The sequence below is a fragment of the Exserohilum turcica genome (genome assembly GCF_000359705.1).
Source record: "Exserohilum turcica Et28A unplaced genomic scaffold SETTUscaffold_6, whole genome shotgun sequence".
NCBI classification, from domain to species: domain Eukaryota; kingdom Fungi; phylum Ascomycota; class Dothideomycetes; order Pleosporales; family Pleosporaceae; genus Exserohilum; species Exserohilum turcicum.
In genome coordinates this window covers 549,369-566,667 of record NW_007360277.1, presented here as the reverse complement: position 1 = coordinate 566,667, position 17,299 = coordinate 549,369, and the positions used below count along the sequence as shown (strand labels likewise).

The 17,299-nt window shown below is 50.3% G+C and overlaps 7 protein-coding genes across 7 annotated transcripts; 3 read left to right on the top strand and 4 right to left on the bottom strand.

The window, feature by feature from the left end:
• Window positions 1-612: 612 nt before the first annotated feature.
• Window positions 613-3,322, top strand: SETTUDRAFT_95999 (uncharacterized protein; the record flags this gene model as incomplete). The annotated part of the gene is made up of 2 exons (XM_008031463.1): window positions 613-1,597; window positions 1,647-3,322. The coding sequence occupies 2 exons, from the start codon at window positions 613-615 to the stop codon at window positions 3,320-3,322; spliced, it is 2,661 nt and encodes an 886-aa protein (XP_008029654.1).
• Window positions 3,323-3,608: 286 nt separating this feature from the next.
• SETTUDRAFT_22534 (uncharacterized protein) lies at window positions 3,609-4,320 on the bottom strand (the record flags this gene model as incomplete). Its single annotated transcript, XM_008031155.1, has 4 exons — window positions 3,609-3,959; window positions 4,018-4,101; window positions 4,152-4,190; window positions 4,246-4,320. 4 exons carry the CDS (start codon window positions 4,318-4,320, stop codon window positions 3,609-3,611), a joined length of 549 nt encoding a protein of 182 aa, XP_008029346.1.
• Window positions 4,321-5,766: 1,446 nt separating this feature from the next.
• Window positions 5,767-6,417, top strand: SETTUDRAFT_22533 (uncharacterized protein; the record flags this gene model as incomplete). The annotated part of the gene is made up of 1 exon (XM_008031154.1): window positions 5,767-6,417. One exon carries the CDS (start codon window positions 5,767-5,769, stop codon window positions 6,415-6,417), a length of 651 nt encoding a protein of 216 aa, XP_008029345.1.
• A 360-nt stretch (window positions 6,418-6,777) lies between these two features.
• SETTUDRAFT_34108 (uncharacterized protein) lies at window positions 6,778-8,384 on the bottom strand (the record flags this gene model as incomplete). The annotated part of the gene is made up of 3 exons (XM_008031236.1): window positions 6,778-6,813; window positions 6,871-7,253; window positions 7,307-8,384. 3 exons carry the CDS (start codon window positions 8,382-8,384, stop codon window positions 6,778-6,780), a joined length of 1,497 nt encoding a protein of 498 aa, XP_008029427.1.
• A 612-nt stretch (window positions 8,385-8,996) lies between these two features.
• Window positions 8,997-10,867, bottom strand: SETTUDRAFT_140718 (uncharacterized protein; the record flags this gene model as incomplete). The annotated part of the gene is made up of 3 exons (XM_008031462.1): window positions 8,997-9,892; window positions 9,939-10,739; window positions 10,792-10,867. The coding sequence occupies 3 exons, from the start codon at window positions 10,865-10,867 to the stop codon at window positions 9,207-9,209; spliced, it is 1,563 nt and encodes a 520-aa protein (XP_008029653.1). The 3' UTR covers window positions 8,997-9,206.
• A 2,378-nt stretch (window positions 10,868-13,245) lies between these two features.
• SETTUDRAFT_95598 (uncharacterized protein) lies at window positions 13,246-14,730 on the top strand (the record flags this gene model as incomplete). Its single annotated transcript, XM_008031461.1, has 1 exon — window positions 13,246-14,730. One exon carries the CDS (start codon window positions 13,246-13,248, stop codon window positions 14,728-14,730), a length of 1,485 nt encoding a protein of 494 aa, XP_008029652.1.
• Window positions 14,731-15,764: 1,034 nt separating this feature from the next.
• On the bottom strand, window positions 15,765-17,288 carry SETTUDRAFT_165048 (uncharacterized protein). The gene is made up of 2 exons (XM_008031460.1): window positions 17,135-17,288; window positions 15,765-16,941 (listed from the first exon to the last, which is right to left on the bottom strand). Exons 1-2 carry the CDS (start codon window positions 17,166-17,168, stop codon window positions 16,151-16,153), a joined length of 825 nt encoding a protein of 274 aa, XP_008029651.1. The 5' UTR covers window positions 17,169-17,288; the 3' UTR covers window positions 15,765-16,150.
• Window positions 17,289-17,299: the final 11 nt, after the last annotated feature.

The window sequence follows — 17,299 nt, the reverse complement described above, 5'->3', positions numbered from 1 at the left end:
ATGGGTTTGGCCCCCAACTGTCTCCCGCTGATGGCGCCACAAAGCAAGCCAAACCTAGCTGCGGCGCGCCGTATATTTAGCAGCACCGACTCGCAATGTCCAACAGCACATCATGCGCATGGGAATTCACCTTGCCAACTCCGAGTTCCCTATCTGTTTCTTTCTCCTTTCTTTCGCTTCATTGGACCGTATCATCGAATGCCACCAGGCAACTTGGCTCCAGTCCGGGTTGAGCCGTCCCTCCATCTTCTGAAGCGCTGACGATACACGCGGACAACTCAACAAGTGATTTGCCCACTCTGCAATTCGCAAGTGCCCAGACGAGCTAAAAGAAACCCTTTCCCTGCAAGTTTTATGGTAAACACCTAGATGCGCTATTTGGCGTGCTGCGACCAGGCTGAGGGGCGCGACGCTCACGCTAGAAAGCCTCTTCAGCCGCAAGCCTAAAGCCTTTGGCGGCCTGTTGTCCCGCCCATTTCGCTCATGACCGCAATCCTTCTTTTCATTCTTGTTTACCGCAGCCTCACGTTCGCTACCAAGTCCGCCACGAGTTCAACCTATGAACCACCATAAGAAGTGGTGCTTACACTACTCAGGCCACCGAGAACAACCATGGAAGAGGTGCCGACTATCCTCCAGATAGGCTCCCCCGCTACAGGCAGGCGCCAACCAGAACATTCGGTTCCTTCTGCCTTGCGTATTGGCTCTCCAACAACAGAGGGTCCCTTACCGTCCCAGACTCGACCACCACTCGCACACAGGACCAGCTCTGGTGTCTCAAATAGAATTTCTCGATTGTTTCCCTCTAGCAGCAGCCCCGAAGAAATACCACAGTCGTTACCTTCGCCTCCAGTGCCAACTCCCGAAACTTCGAATCGCATACCTGTTGCGGCTACACCTCCCGCACCAAGGCCACTCGCGTTTACCGAGGAGACCGCGTATAATCCTCTTGCAAATATATTTACCCAAGAAAATGCCTTGCCACCATTGCACAAGAGCAATAGCAGGACTCGAAGGGTGTTGGATAGGCTCGCCTCGTTGAACAACGGCTCCTTTAGGGCCCGTAGCTACAACCGCTTAGATGATGTGGAGACAGCATACACAAAGGAAAGGCTCAAGGGTATTGAAGAGGAAAACGAACCGGTCGGATATGACCTGAGTTCTCTTGGAGGTCTGCCAGTGAAGGGTGCCGAGACGCGATTCACTGAAGTCGGCACAGGCCAAGCGAACACAGGGGCCCAGGAGCTAAATGAGGCTCGTCATGCTGCAGAATACGAGAGTCTCGAGGCGCAACTGGGCGCTGGCATGACTTCAATCTTGCACAAACCATTTACGCACACACCCGCGGGGCCAACACCAGGGTACTTTCCAGGCCATCGGCGAATACTATCCGCCGACGATGTAGTCGAAGAACAGGCCAAGGACGCTCAAATTGAAGCTGAGAAGACTGGGCAAGTTATTGCTGTTGCGGCAGAAGTTCCCGTGGACATTAGCGATTTCGAGGGCGTTGCGCGTGACTTTGAGTCAATGGCCAGTCTTACAGCTGAAGCTGGCCTTGTACGAAAAGGCGCGGAAACTAGTTATTTCTTTCCAAAAGGTACGATTTGCACGTCACCCTCGACATCATTAATTTAACAACTCTGCAGATCCTCAGATGCCAAACTGGCGACCGGCCACGATGAGCCAATTGTGGATACTAATGCTTGTTTTGATTGCACTTGCACTTGCTGCCGTACAGGAATACCTCTGTCAGCGCTCTATGAACGAAGTCAAGAAAAACCACGAAAGCGGCGGGCTGTTACAGTTTGAAAGAGTGAACCGAATGGGCATCACCACGTACTTTGCGTGGCAGTATGCGCCTATCATGATCCTTGTCTTTTACGGCGTGCTCTGGCAAATGACGGATTTCGAAGTCAAGCGCTTGGAACCTTTTTACCAGCTGTCCAAGAAGACGGGAGCGACCGCAGGAGAGTCTTTGAATATGGACTATCTGACTTTCATGAGCTGGTTGGTGCCCCTCAGAGCCCTCCATCACAGACAGTTTGCCGTCATCTACAGCTCGCTGGGCACATTACTTGCTAGCAGTCTGGTCCCTGTTTTGCAGTCTCCGTCCATTATCATGCATACATTTGAAAAGGACGGTAAGACTGCACCATTGAAGTCGATCAGAGTTCAACCAATTTGGTCGAGGGCTGTTTCGGCATGCCTCATTGCTGTCGCGTGTTGCGGTGCAGCATTGATGTATGCTATGCGGCGAAAAAGCGGCTTGCAGTCAGACCCCAAAGGCATCGCGGGCATCGCAGCCATGGCTACCAAGAGTCATATCCTTAATGACTTCAAAGGGTTGGATTGTGCGCCATTGGATCAGATTCACAAGAAGCTTCGTACTCGAAGGTACATTCTGCACAAGAGCTCACTCTGGCAGGGTGAGTACATCCGAAATAACAGAGAAAAGATACACGAACATGGCTCCGACCCCAGGCCTATCATGCTGCGGAAGCGGTCTGGAATACCCTTTGTCGGATTCCTCATAGCGTTCACTGTAATGGTACCGCTAGTTACATTTGTCGAGCGTCTGGGTTTCGTGTCAGAAAAGCTTCCTTGGGTCATGACCGGTCTAGCAACAATGATTCGGATCCTCTGGAATACGATGAATTGCGACGTTCGCATGCTACAACCTTTCTACATTCTTTCTCTCCGACACGCCCCAGCCAAAACCCTCACCCTGGACTATGCGGGCACAAATCCACTGTGGCTACCTTTCAAGGCCTTTTTCAATGGCCACTTTCTGGTCATGAATGTTGCCCTCGGCTCAGTCTTTGCCGAAATCATGACCGTCTGCGTGTCCTCTATCAGTGTAGATGGCAAGCAGTTCATTCCCGGGCTCTGGGATAGCAGCAACAATCGCGATCAGCATAATCAGCCCAACACCGAACAAACCTTCCGCAGTTTCTGGACGAGCTTCACACTGACCATGGCCATTCTTCTCTATCTCATCAGCATCGCGCTTCTAACCTACGTGAGGCGTAGCAAAAAGTTTATGCCGCGCCAGATCGGCACCCTGGCTAGTGTGCTTGCTTACATTCACCAGTCCAAGATGCTGGTCAGTTTTGTGGACACCGAGACATTCAATTCGAGCAAAATGACGCGGCATCTCGAGAAGAGTGGGAAGACGTATGCGCTGGGCTGGTTTCAAGGACGAGACGGGGATGATCATTTGGGTATTGACGAAGAGGAGATCCATAGTGCCTATGTGTATGGCAAGGATTGGACCGAAGGGAGGCTGAGGCCGGGCAGGGATCATACGTGGGAACATTATTAAACACGTCAAAGCAAGCACCAGCCCGTCTTCGGACTATGCTGTCAGCCTTGTACGGGACCGACAGGGGCGTTGCATGTCTGTGATTACTAAATCTGCAACTTTGCACAAGGTTCAACTTGACATTCCAAATGCCATCCAACACTGACTGCCCATACTCTTGATCCTTGCGCCCAAACGCCTTGATGCTGGTATAACCTCTGGAACGCGTGTGTGCCGCGTCATCTTCATGTCCAGTACTCTGTTGATTCTGTTCTTCGATCATCTCGACCCTGCTCTACCTCTGGGCTCAGTTGTTTCCCTCTCCCACGTTGCTCACCAGCCAATCCATGCCCTCCTGCACACCCCTTCCGTCGACAGCACTGCACGCGACAATGCTCCAATTCCTATCTTTGAGCTCGCCGAGCCGCAGCGCCTCGCTAATCTCGCCCGCGCCCTTTGCGCCTGGTTGATCCTGTTTGTTCGCGAAGACGAGGAGCGCAGCGTCGCGGAGTTCTTCTTCGTTGAGCATGGCGCGGAGTTCTTCAGAAGCAGTCGTGAGGCGCTCAATGTCGGTACTGTCAATGACGAATATTACGGCGGCCGTGTTGGCATAGTAGCAGCGCCAGTACGGGCGGATCGAGGTCTGGCCTCCTAGGTCCTGAGAGACCGTTAGAATGCTGCCATGGCGTGACCAAGGGCGGTCGGAAGACACGTACCCAGACGTTGAAATTCAGGTTCTTGTATGTTACCGACTCGACGTTGAAGCCTATTGTTGGTATTGTTGTGACTACTTCGCCAATCTGTTGCCCGTTGTTAGTCCTCGCTCTGCTTCGCGGTGGAATATGCACACCTTGAGTCTGTATAGTAGTGTTGTCTTGCCAGCATTATCCTGCATTGGTAATCAGCGCCGTGTACGCCTTTGGCCTGGCTTGAAGCTGTCTCACAAGCCCCAGAATCAATATCCGTATCTCCTTCTTTGCCCATATCAGCTTTGTGAACGTTGATAGGTATCCGCCCATTGTGTTCTCCCTATGTCTGGTCCGCCGCTATTGGTATGTGTATACGGAGTTGCCGCCACTGAGAGCCGTTTCAAGCAACGAGACGCGGTCGGGGGTGTTCGGGGCGGGTTCACTATGAATAGAAGTGTGATGGAGAGTTGCTTGAAGTAATGGGCGTAGTTGCAGTGCGCGCGAAGTAGTTAGACGTGACTTGATGCTGCTGTCTGGCCAGAATGCTGGCTACTAGAGATGCAAACAGGACAAACAACAAGGGCCGTCGGCGGTTGGTTTTGCCGACCCGCGTTCATCGTCACTGCACCCCACATGATCAGCTTGGGAGTGTCCTACCCCGGAGAAAGTTGCTTGATCATGCTCCAAAAAACTCAATGCGTGGATAAGCGGAATGATTGTTTTAATCTCACGGTCCGAAACTTAGTAAGCCGGTGCATTTACAGTTGGTCACGTGATATCGGCCGTACCCTTCATTTGTGTAAAAGTTGATAGGAACGGCTGTGAGTCTTATTGGAAGGACATTGCCATATCTGCCTAACCAGTAGCTTCTAGCCATGCATCCTATGTATTGTCTGCTTATCCCGCCGGCCCTATATTGCTCTGGACTAAACCCGAATTTGGCCAACATCGGGCCGTTGTTCACGGGAGGGGATGCCATTGTGCGTTTCATTCGCAAGAGAAAGGAGAACCCGGATTTTGATAAATAAAATTCATGATTGGAGTTAATGACAGAGGATTGAGAAGCTGTACATCCCGGTGTGCTTGATAGGCGCGTTTGTTGTAATTGGATAGAACTTTGACGAACCATGGTTCACATGAATACAAGCAGTAAAACTAGTGATAGTAGCTTGATCTCTTATTGATATTACTCGCTGCCGCGCATCTATGGTTTCTTGAGCAGCTTAGAACCAATCAGGAGACAGACGTATAGCCTTGCTTACGTACCATGGTTGTAGATCCCACAAACCAAACTTTGCATTCGTGTCTCCCCAGCACACTTGAACCTGCTAGATGCCTCACGTTTTGATTATTTCAATTTTCATCCAATCATAGGTGTTTTATATAATTCTCATTACCGCTTACATACAAGTAATCCAAAGGTTCAAGGTAATAATACTGTTAAATCCTATGATTTGCTGGTTAGGTAACATGTAAAGTCTTTTCACGCTTTAAAATGAAAGCTGGATGATTGGGTTAACGTAACGTCTATCGATATCTGGAATTATATATTTGACGCCCAGCAGCGTCCATAACTACGTGCTCTTTCAGCATATCTTCATCACTATCCCTTTCTTGTTACGCTTCTCTATTCAGATATCGCAAAAGACTACTCTGCACTAAGAGACCCCCTCTAGTCTACGTTGTCTTCATTACAAAGCAACCCAACCTAGCTTTTCGATAACAGCTTTTACGGGAAAGCAATCAACAACAAATACCGAAATTTTCATCCCAAAGATGTCATCTTTCCTCTCTATCCTCCAGGAAGCCAAGGGGAAGCCCATTTGCAGCCGCAAACCTGCCTCGAAAGCCCCCGCATCCCGGACGACTGTAAAGAGATCCAAGAATGGTCCAACAACTACGCAAGAGGCATGTACCAAAGCTGATCAGATGATTATCGAAAGGATTCTGGTTGAGAAGACAGAAGAGCTGAAGCCTGCTGCTGATGCACAACGGCCAATCTCCATGGAGAAAGGGAAGCGGAAGTACAGTCAAGAGTCTGATTCTGGATACTCTTCCAATTCCGGCACCCCACCTAGACTTCCTTCCTGTACCGAAGGGGAGGGAATTCGAATCAGGAAGCGTGTTCGTATACCTGATGATGAGGAGAAGGCAGAAACACCAAAACCTGCCTCACTAACCAAGCAGTCCTATATCACGCGATCCGAGCGCAAATCAGCAACAATCCCGCGAGCAACTCCAGCAAAAAGGCCTGTTCAGGTTAGCAGGCCTCGTACGCGTGGAGAAATGACAAAAACCAAGTCAAATCATAAGCTCGTGGGAGATTCTGACGAAGACGACTTCGTAGTAGATGACACAAGTTACAAGCCTAGAAAGTCAAAAGTTGGTGCAATGGTCCGATCGAACTTGTTTTCAGGTATGAGATAGGGCAGAGTTGCTTGGAATGTATGTAATCTTCTGCTGTTGTAATATTCTGCTATGGACTGGAGGTGGTGAGATTGCTCCATTACGAAACAAATAGGAACCGAACACCACGTAATCTGATATCACATGACACACATTCAACATCGAAACACTTTGGAAATTTTAGTCATACAGCCATCTCTATGAGGTAAAGTTTGCACTTAATACTTATAATGTAGTTTATAAAACCAAATTCGGCTAAGAAGCCCTGTTTGAAATTTTATTTTGTTGTGCTAATCGTCCTTTCATGCAGATTCTATACAAAAACTCTTCTGGACTTAACGACCCAAGTAAATGCTGGACCAAGCAGACTTCTAACCCAGATCAATGCTCGTTCAATACAATATGCGTATAGTACACCTAAAAGTCAAACGTCTATCCAAGTATCTCCGGTACCTCCGTCTTCATCCTTCGTACCTCGAACGGAACCACTGGGTCAACCATTCTGTACACACCCATTTGCATGGGCTTCGATTGATGACTGTTTGCCACGCGGATATCATATTTAAGGAGGATGTGAGCCATGGCGAGTTTAAGTTCGTTGTTGGCAAAATAGCGTCCAGGACAGGTGTGGCGGCCACCACCAAATACGCTGTAGTCTGGGCCAGACTGGACGAATTGACTGAATTTGTCGCCCGCCTCGCGCTTGCGCAGGAAACGGTAACCGTCAAACTGCTCGGGGTTGGGATATCCGGCTGGGTTCCATAGATCTTGGCAATCGACCATGATATGTGAGCCACGGGGAAGCTTGTTGCCATCGGGCATTGTCAGATCTTTCAAAGCTACGCGTTCGAGCCCCACTAGATTGGATACGTTAGCAATGGCATAGGATAGAACGAAAGCAAGCACGTACCGCAAGCAGCCGATAACCTTTGGGACTCTTTCAGAACACTATCCATCAAGACCATGTTATTGGTGGCAGCGACCGTGATACCATGTGTCGAAATCTGTTGCAAAATCTCTTGTTTCAATGGCTCAATGATGCTAGGATTGGAAGCAATATCGATCAAGACCTGCCGAAACAGCTCACTGGTAGTAAAAAGCGCAGCCATTGCCAGTGATAGCTGGATCTCGCCCGGATCCAATGTAGAGTCAGATACTGCTTGCGTCCATGTCAAGGCGTCGTTGTACTCCGGGGGAGCCCTGCCCTCGAGCTGTGCCTTTTTGATTTCTTTTTGCCTTTTTTCGAGCAATTCCTTCGTAATGACACGAGCCCGGGCCATATACTTTCGACAATTAGCTGCGTTTGGCAGAAACCTCTGTACAATGGGTCTCGTCCATGCGGGATAGGCGTGCAACTCATTGACTGCCGTGAAGAAAGCACCGACGTAGCCCTGGATAATCTCCAGCCATTCTGGGTCATCACACAATTCCGGGCCAATAAAGATTGAAGATGCTGCGCGTGAGATGATGCCCGTTGTGTCCTTTTGCCAGTCGATGGGATGCCAGTCCTCTCCCTCCCCGAAGTGAATCTGCATGGCTTTTGCCAGACTAGCATTCACGGTTGGCATTATGCTGTCATTTTGGCCCAACTTGGTTCGAACCATGTCCAAAAGCAGGTCTCCACGCGAGTGCAATGCATCCTGCACCTCAAACCCCGGTAGCCCAGCATAGAAGTCTTGCCGGACAAGCTCTCGATGGTCGAGGTCTTTGTTGGACTTGACCCAGGCAGTAAGCGAGGCTGGTAGGATAATTTTTTCCGCATTGGGGGCGCGGAGGGTAATGGGGCCTTTATGTTTTGCGAGGCCTTGGGCGATTAATGACTCAGCATTCTGGCTATACTCGCGATACGCTTTGCGGTTAAGAAAGTCGCCTGGGTATTGGTTGACAGGGGGGAAGGGTGATCGTCGTCTTGAGCGGAATAGGTACGTGCTAGCCAAGATAAATACCAATGTCCAAGTGCGGAAACCGAAAAGAAAGTCGAACGACATTTAGGAAATATAGCATTGGTCAGTTAATATAGAATAGACAACGGTGAATGATGTTTATCCAAAGGAGGTGTAAAGCAGCTTATATGGCGACTATAAATCTGTTCAAAGACCAAAGTAGAGTGCGATTTACTCAAAATGAGTCATTATGAATAAACATACATGGGTTATTAGTACACTGGATACACAGGGGGCTTCCGGTGGGGCCGCAGTAAAGGGATGATCAGTTTCCAGTTGAACTTTTTTTGTTCTGTGCGTTAACGAGATCGCGCCAACAGGTGGGTGGTCTGAAACGGACCGAGACACTCAATGAAGACTGAAATGTGCCATGGGACCATCCCATTGGGGATATGTGTTGAGGTGCTGCCACTCTGGGTGGATTTCTTCTTGTGCGAATTTCGGATGGTCAAGGATCAACCTCCGATAAAAGCTCCATCGCTGATGTATCGTCCTTTCGGATAAAGCGCCTTGGCATAAGCTCCAACTTCGACATCTTCGACAAGGAAACTGAAAGGCCTGTTGCTATGCTAGAATAACAAAATTAAGATTTCAGAGCACTGAATGTCCAAGTGAGCTCGATCGGGAATCTGGGTACGTGAATAATCAATGAATTTCTTGTCGTCCAGCTAGGTCGAGCCCATTTACACCTGTTGAACTTCCAACACTGCTAGGAATCGTCTTTCTGCCGAAAATCAGGTTGAAAGTAGACGATACAGGGTTTATGGACATCTCAATTTTGTATACTCCTGAATTTGTAGGTACCTTGTTAAAAACCGATCACCTCAGGCGTCACCGCAAGACCAAGACACTCTCAGTTTAACCTTTTCAGTCTTTGCCTGCTCGGTTTCCAAGCTCGGTAGCATCCTCAGTATAATTCACAGAGTGCTTTCGCTGCTCCTCTTTCATGCTCGCTTCAACATCCCGGATACGTTGCTCAGCTGACACATCTCCAAAGAGAATATCGATTTCTTCCAGACTCTTGCCCTTGGTCTCTTTGATGAAGAAAGTAGCAAAGACGCCCATGGCAAGGCAGAAGATTCCAAACATCAGGAATGTCCTCCAGCCGATGCCGTTGACTGCGGCCGGGGTAATTTTGGTGATGACAAAGTTGAAGAGCCACTGGGTCGATGCACCCATTCCTACGCCATAGGAACGGAGACGGGTCGGGAAGATCTCTGAGAGATAGACCCATGGAACTGGGCCCCATGAGGCTGAGTACCCAATGACATAAAGGTAGATCATGGCTGCCATGGCCATGGATGCAGAGCTGACAGAAGATGCGCTAGGATCTGGGGGATGGGTTGCGAGCACTGCTCCAATGATAAACATCATAGACGCCATCCATAACGCACCAGCCATGAGAGACTTTTTCCGGCCGATAAAGTCGATGCCTACGATGAGGAAAATTCCAGTCGTGATGACTTTGACCGTACCGTAGATACCAGTCGCGAATAACGAAGCATTGGACTTGGATACACCGATCGCTTGGAAAATTTGCGGTGCATAGTAACCTGGAGAGTTAGTGAGTCTTTTTGAATCAGGACACAGAACACTTACCAATCGAGTTTGTTCCACTAAATTGCTGCCAGAACATGAGAACAAATCCGGTTATGAATCGATATCGGTTGCCGGGGAGAAGACACTCTTTCCATGTAATTCCCTCTGTTTGATTCAGCTCCTCTTCAACCGCTGCGCGGATCTCGGCCAGTTCCTGCTGTATCTCTGGGTTGTCGGGTGTTTCGCAGCGAATGAAACACAGAGAATCGACAGCCTCTTCATGCCTTCCTTTGGACATCAACCAACGGGGAGACTCCTTTAGAAAGCATAGTCCGAGTAGCATGAACCCACCGGGAATAAGCTGAATCGATACAGGAACTCTCCATTGCTTGGTGGTGCTAGGCATGTGTAGGTTCACACCGTATCCGAGCCAGTAGGCGAATGTGCTGCCGATGACGAGGAATTCTTGGAAGAGTCCTGTTATGCGTCCTCGGACGGCTGGAGGAGCGCTCTCAGATACGAACACGGGCGTGATCGAAGACATCCCTCCAATACCGAGACCAGCAATGACGCGACCAGCGTAGATCAATCCGATTTCGTGGTGGGCACCCGTCTGGATGGCAGCACCGATGAGGAAGACCAAAGACAAGCCCATGAGAGAGTACCGTCGGCCGAAGCGCTCGTTAAGCCATGCGGCTCCGATGGCACCGAAGAAGCATCCTGCTGTAAGCAGCGACACCACGTTGGAAGAGACTGAGGCGTTTTTCGAGTCGGCGAAGCCAGACGAGTCTGTCGGTAAGCCAAAGTCCCTTTTGAAAGACTTGAGCGCAAGAATGCTGCCCATGACTCCAGTGTCGTAACCTGTTGTGACATCAGCTTCGTGTTGGATGCGACTAGGGGTTTGTGGACGCACCGAAGAGCAGCGAGCCCATGTAGGCAACGCCCGTCAGCAGGTAGACTCTGCGGTTCTTGAAGAATGTGGACGGCATCTTGGCTATCGTCGCAGCTCACTGGGTTGACTGGCTTGCCTGAAGAAAGGGAGAGGTCGGCTTTTCTATGGCAAAAGCCTGAGGCCTGTGTGGCGGCATCGGCAAGCGTTTCCCCCCGGCATCTACGTCGCTATCGTCTAGAGGAATGTTGCCGACCCCAGACTCCACCTTTGGTGGCTGTTGGGGGATGGCGATCTCCGCAGACCCAATTTTTCTGTTCTTCCACCAGTCATCGGCTGCTGCCTTCTATGAGCGTCTGGAGTAAACCACAAGGGGTTTGTCGTAATTTTGTGGGCGTGGAGCCATTCCCACTGGTCGTAAGCAGTCTCATGGTATTCTCAGCAACCCGACGACGCCATGTGGCGCAAATGTATAGTAACAAGCCTTGCCCAAGCCATGTCTTACGAGAACGCCCCGATGCTTGTTGCTGCGGAGCGAATGCACGCGCTGAGCCTAGTGCATCATCCTGAGTGGCGGGCTTTCTGTTTATCAGCGGATAAATTGGCTTCGTGGAGATCTCGAACGTCCTGGCTGCCAACAGAGGTAAGGCTCGAATGCTTAGGCCCCTTTGGCCTTCCGCAGGCTCATTGGTAGGTATTGCTCTCCTTGCAATTGGAAAGACTCAAGATGGGCATGTGAATGACTCGTGCTGAAGTACAGGCACAGGCGAAAATCCATATCACCCGGACCATGCAGTGGCTGGCCTGGCAACAGGCAGACCGCCACCAACACGATTCGAGCGTCATAGCGGGAGTGCATAATCACGACCGTGATAGTGAATACGAGGTGTTGCAGGATCCCTGCGTGTGGCATGACGGAACGATGGTGGTCTCCTCGCACAACCCTTTGCTCCGTTCGATTTGGTCTTGCCTGGGGATAGACTTGACCAAGTCTCGATACTCGTGTCACGTTGACCTCAACACAAGAGGGCATGTTTTTTGTTGGTTCTGTCCTCTGTTCGACTCACTGCGGAAAATAAAACATGTGGCGCAGCCAGGTCAGCCCCTCAGCGACACTCGCCACATATTCCAGACCCGCGCCAGCCGCGACAGCAAGTCAAGTGTTGCCTTCTGGCGTTGAGCCCTCGTTGGATGAAAGTCACCGTGATCGACACTTGACCAAATTACCCAAACAGGAAATAAAGGATTCGGACTTGAAACTTCACGCACTGAGTGCTGGTTCCTTTGAGTGAGCGTTAGTGCTATCGCTTGTGATGGTACGTATTGGATGATACATGTAAGGAAGATAGAATGTCGCCGTCATGTCGTGCCATGGATGCGAAAAGTAATGATAGAAGACCGTGACTCAAGGAAGAGGGCCAAGAGTCACAGAAACGTGTCCACGGCAACTAGAAAGTGATGTTAGCTTGCTATAACAGTAAGATCATTCCATAGCTCACCTCGCATCTATAATGGGGCCCCGTTGATGTGGGTGTCAGCATCGACGTCGACATCTTCGCCATCTTTGTTCATGGGCTACGCTCATAACCCACTGCATATTCCAACGAGACACATGCAGCAGCACTGTACCATGAACTTTGAAAGTGTACTCAAAGCTGCTGTTAGCTCTTGGTAATGAGACTTCCGATGTTTATCATGTGATTTTTGCCAAGGTGGCAGTCCGAGCATGCATCCATCTTCATGGGAATCGCGCCAATGACCAGAGCAACCAACCCAAAGATCAAACCAGGGCAGAATAAATCTGGTCAAAGATCCCCATGTAGGACGGGATCACAGGGATAGGCCCTGATAGTTACGACTTCCATCATCAAGGTACGGCGTAGTCATCTGCCCCGCAGCCTCGCAGGCCTTTCTAATATAAATTTCTTTACTTGTTTGTGCGTTGCAGATATCTTCTATTGCTTAAATCCGAAGGCATTGCGTAATCTTGAAGCCAAGAAAGCAATCTCGGAATCTAATATTGACGTTGGGAATGTTCGGAGTAGTGGCCTTATTCCGACGTGCATGGATACACTAGCCAACGGTGTCGTTGGGCGTGCGGGGCATGCCCAGAAGGGCCTTGACAAAAGGGCGGTCCGCTAGATAACCTTTTCACCGATAGGGCGTGCATAAAGATGCACATGTAGGGTGTTGTCAACGCCTAACACGCTCTCAGTGCATTTGTAAGGTGGCATCGCTGGCGTTGTCGTAGGCTGCCAAGCACCACTCTACTAGATGTAGTATAATATTCCGGGCCACAGCTTGCAATTGTGATGTAAAATGTTTGCGGACTGGTCAAGTACCAGAATCTTCTCCCTTATAACTGTGAAGATTTTTCTAGAGTCTGGATTCATACTGTGGACGCTTGACGCAACCTTAACCTTTCGATAGACCATCAGATTTTTCGCAGGAGATAAGAGAGGGCGAATTGGCACCAGTATGGATCCAGTCGCGAACCCAACAGTTCAGATGCAGAACATGCCGAGCGATGGAAGACCGTATACAGAGCCCGAGGAGATTTGGGATCCACTGCGACGAACAGTGTCGAAATTGACGGGTCGATCGAGGATGGAGACGGAAGCTGAAAAGAAATCTTCCCATCAGGAAGCAGAGATTCGATCCCATGCACCCACACGATCGCATCGAACTCGGCCTATAGATGAACTGGATGAAGAGTCTGGAATACCGGTTGTCGATGCTGAAGACGACTTCCCCGAGGGCGGGCTGCGCGCATGGCTCGTTGTCGTTTCAGCATGGCTGGCTCTATTTCCCTCCTTTGGCTTCATGGTTTCGATAGGTACGCTGCAAGACTATTGGGGCCAGCATCAGCTATCACATATGTCGGCGCGAGATATAGGCTGGATTCCATCCGTGTTTGTCTATCTGACGCTTGGACTGGGCATCTGGGTAGGACCGCTATTCGATCGATATGGACCCCGATGGATCGCACTGACGGGAAGCATGACATTCCTGATCATGATCTTTCTGTTGGCCGAGTGCGATAAGTTCTGGCAGATGATGCTTTGCTGTGGCGTCCTGGGTGGCTTCTCTGGCGCAGCACTGACTACTACGAGCTTAGCAGTAGTCGCGCATTGGTTCAAAGAGCGACGGGCTCTCACACAAGGTATCGCCATGATGGGTAGCTCTGGGGGCGGTTTGATCATTCCCCTGGTGCTGCGGACAACTCTCCCAAGATACGGATACGCCTGGTCGCTGCGCATTATTGGTTTCATGTTCCTGGTTTGTCTCATCATCGCCAATATTTTGATGAAAGCTCGCATTCCACCCTCAGCGGATGCGAAGAAGAAAGCCATCATCTCACTTTCAATCTATGGTGACCTCAGACTCAGCCTGTTCACGCTCAGTGTCTTCGGCTTCGAAGTTGTTCTCTTTGGAGGCTTGGGCATCATGCCGACATACGCCACGCTCAGCACAAACTTCGCGCCTGATACCGGATTCTATCTGATTGCAGTACTCAACGGAGTCTCGTGTCTTGGGCGTTTGCTTCCCGGATACGTCGCTGACAAGATTGGCCGCTTCAACACGCTCTTCGTCATGATCCTGTTCACGCTGCTGTGGATGCTGGTGCTCTGGTTGCCTCTTGGTACTACGTCGCTCGCAGCACTGTATGCTTTTGCAGCCCTCTTCGGATTTGGTACAGGCTCTTGGATGGCCCTTACACCTGCATGTGTCGGACAGTTATGCAGGGCAGAAGAGTTTGGCCGTTACTATGGAAGTATGTATTTCATTGCTTCTTTGGCAACCCTCGTCTGTATTCCGATTAGTGGTGAGCTTGTGCAGTCGGTTGGACCTCAGCCAATGGTGGCCTTCTTTTGCGCTGTTCTTGGGTTGAGTTTGGTGAGCTTTCTGTTTAGCCGATGGGCCTGTATAGGAAGGCGATGGGCGGTGAAAGTGAAGGTGTAGATGGCTGCCCCAATCGTTGGTAAATCCATTCACAAATAGTAAATTGACGATGTAAAATCGGAAAATCTTGAACAACGGCGTGACATTGCTAAGTTGTACCAAGGAAAGTTGTATCAATATCTTTTAGCAGCTCAGTAGTTATGGGCTGTCAATGCAGCAGGCATTCCACACATATGTGAACCAATCATTCACTGCAGGTGTTCGCACCTATTCGCTCGATGGTCCAACCTTTCTCCATTGCTTCAAGTTAGTTGAATCAAACAGCCCTACCTTTTCTTCGGCCCAGCAGTGCAAGAAGATGGCGCCATCTCCAGTTTCAGGGACGTATATACTGAATGAGCGCACAGCAAGGCCGTTTCATGTTGGCATGAAAGCCTTTGAGAGATATGTGTGAGGAAAGAGGAGAGGTGCAAGCAGGGAGGCACCACCCAAGGTGGTCCTTGCCCCGCCAAGCGGTTTGCGCCATCGCTCCGTAAAGAGCGACAGACACCTACCCCAAGCTTCCCTCTTCCTCCAGAGATGCAGATACCCAGCGCCTTCGATACCAGCCTATGATGCGGATAAGTATTTCGTATTTCTCATTATGCATTGCGTTTTGGAAGAAATACGCTGAGCGGACCTCATGATGAAGGGGCGATGGGATGGCAACATAGAGCCTACGACGTGGCATGTCTAGCCAGACAACGCCATCAGAGAGGATAAGTTTTCCACACCCAACTCACAAAACAGGGCCCAATGGCATGCTCCAGCCTGCATATACATACCAACACAGAGCAATACCTTCACTCAATCGCGCCCATCCAAGTAGTAAGTCTTTCCTTTGTGGAACTGGTCTTCTTCGCCTACTCTGCTCGAATGATGAATATTCAAAATCACAAGTTTCAAGTCGGATCTGAGAGGTTTTCACGGACCTCCTTGAACGAGTATTTCCATACTAAACGAGTTGCTTCTCTTGCGAATGACGCATCCTCATTAGCATACTTGGCTGACAAGCAAGCAGGCAATCACAGGGAACGGCGCATATAACAATGATGGTTCATAGCACGCATTCAATATACCTTTTTGTCTTCAGCGTATTCCCTTGTCCCACCTCCCATAAAAAAGCGAAAAGAAACATTGGCAGGACTTATTGTACAACAAGGGAACAGAAAATAACGCGACCAAAGGAGCAGACGAAAAAAAGACCCGACCGAAAGCGCCGCCGCCGTCAGTGCCAATCCATCCACCCATTGCCGTTACTTCATTTCGGTTCTCGATTGTTATTTTCTGCTCTCGCCCACCAACTTGGCCCAAGTGAACGCCGCGTTAAACAGTGTCCGACTCCCATGCACGTTTCAAGGGATTTGAAACTAAAAGGCGGGAATGCATTTGTCGATGCTGAAGCTCGCAGGATCAGAGGCCAGAGGCATGTATTGGCTGTTTAAGCCTTGTTCCTGCCACTCCGGCGCGGCGTGCCGTCAGCAGTGGCGGCTTTTTTGGGTTCCCTCTTCTTTGCGGGCTCCTTCTTCTCCTTTTTGGGACGGCCACCCTTCTTGGGCGCTGGCTTGGCCTCGGCTTCATCCTTACCTTCACCCTCAGGCGCAGCCTCGTCGGTTTTTGCCTTCTTTTCGGCGGGCTTCTTAGCATCAGCATGGCTGTCGGCACCATTGGTCTTCTCGGGCAACTCGTCGGCCTTGCGCTTGTCGCCAGCCTTGGGCTCGTCCTCTTTGGCATCAGCTTCCGGTTTCTCGTCAGCCTTGTCCTCTGCTACCTTGTCCTTATCGTCTTCTTTTGACTCCTTGGACTCCTTGGACTCTTTGGGCTCGTCTTTGGATTCTTCTTTGGAATCGCCATTTGTTTGAGCTTCCTCCTCCTTCTTCTCCTCGGCGGCAGGCGCGTCCTTCATTTCCTCGTCCTTCTTCTCGGATTCAGCCGGCTTCTCGTCGCCTTTTACCTCCGCTTCTACCGGCTTTTCGTCTGGCTTTTCAGCCTCTTCCTTTTTCTCTTCCTGCTTCGAGTCGCCGTTGGCGCCTTCGGCTTTCTCGTCAATCTGGAGCTCGGAAGCGCGCTTCACGACATCGTTGCCTGACCTCTCGACATGAACTGCAGGGTTTTCAGGATCGGCATTTTTCTTGATGGTGTTACCCTTGTTAGACTCAATGGCAATCTCGCCCTGGTCCTTGACCTCGGCAACGGTGCCGCTGGGTTGTCCTGAGCCCCAGTTCCACGAGACTGATAAAAACGCGTCAGCAATCGCATTCCGTATCCTCTGAGATGTCATGTTTGATGCGACAAATACCAGGTGAACGCGCCGGGATGCGCGAGGGATGCGCGTTCGTGAGCGCATTGCGCATGACGGGACGTGGCAATGCGCCGGCGCCAGCTCAAAAGCTGCGCGGTCACAGGAGGAGGGGAATACGCGTACCTTTGTCTCCTTGCTGGATCTCTGTGCCAGTCATTGTGTGTATCACGCGGCTTTAGAATGGCAGGTGGTGGTATGAGATGACGTTATGCAGCGCAAAATGGCTTCTGGCGTCGCAGAAGCGGGGTAGCAAGGAAAAATATGCGCGTTGGGCTCGAAACGATGCTT

Coding starts and splice junctions, on each gene's coding strand:
- SETTUDRAFT_165048 (XM_008031460.1), bottom strand. CDS start 17,168: ATGACTGGCACAGAGATCCAGCAAGGAGACAAAG. Junction 16,942..17,134: donor GATCCAGCAAGGAGACAAAG/GTACGCGTATTC, acceptor CGTTTTTATCAG/TCTCGTGGAACTGGGGCTCA.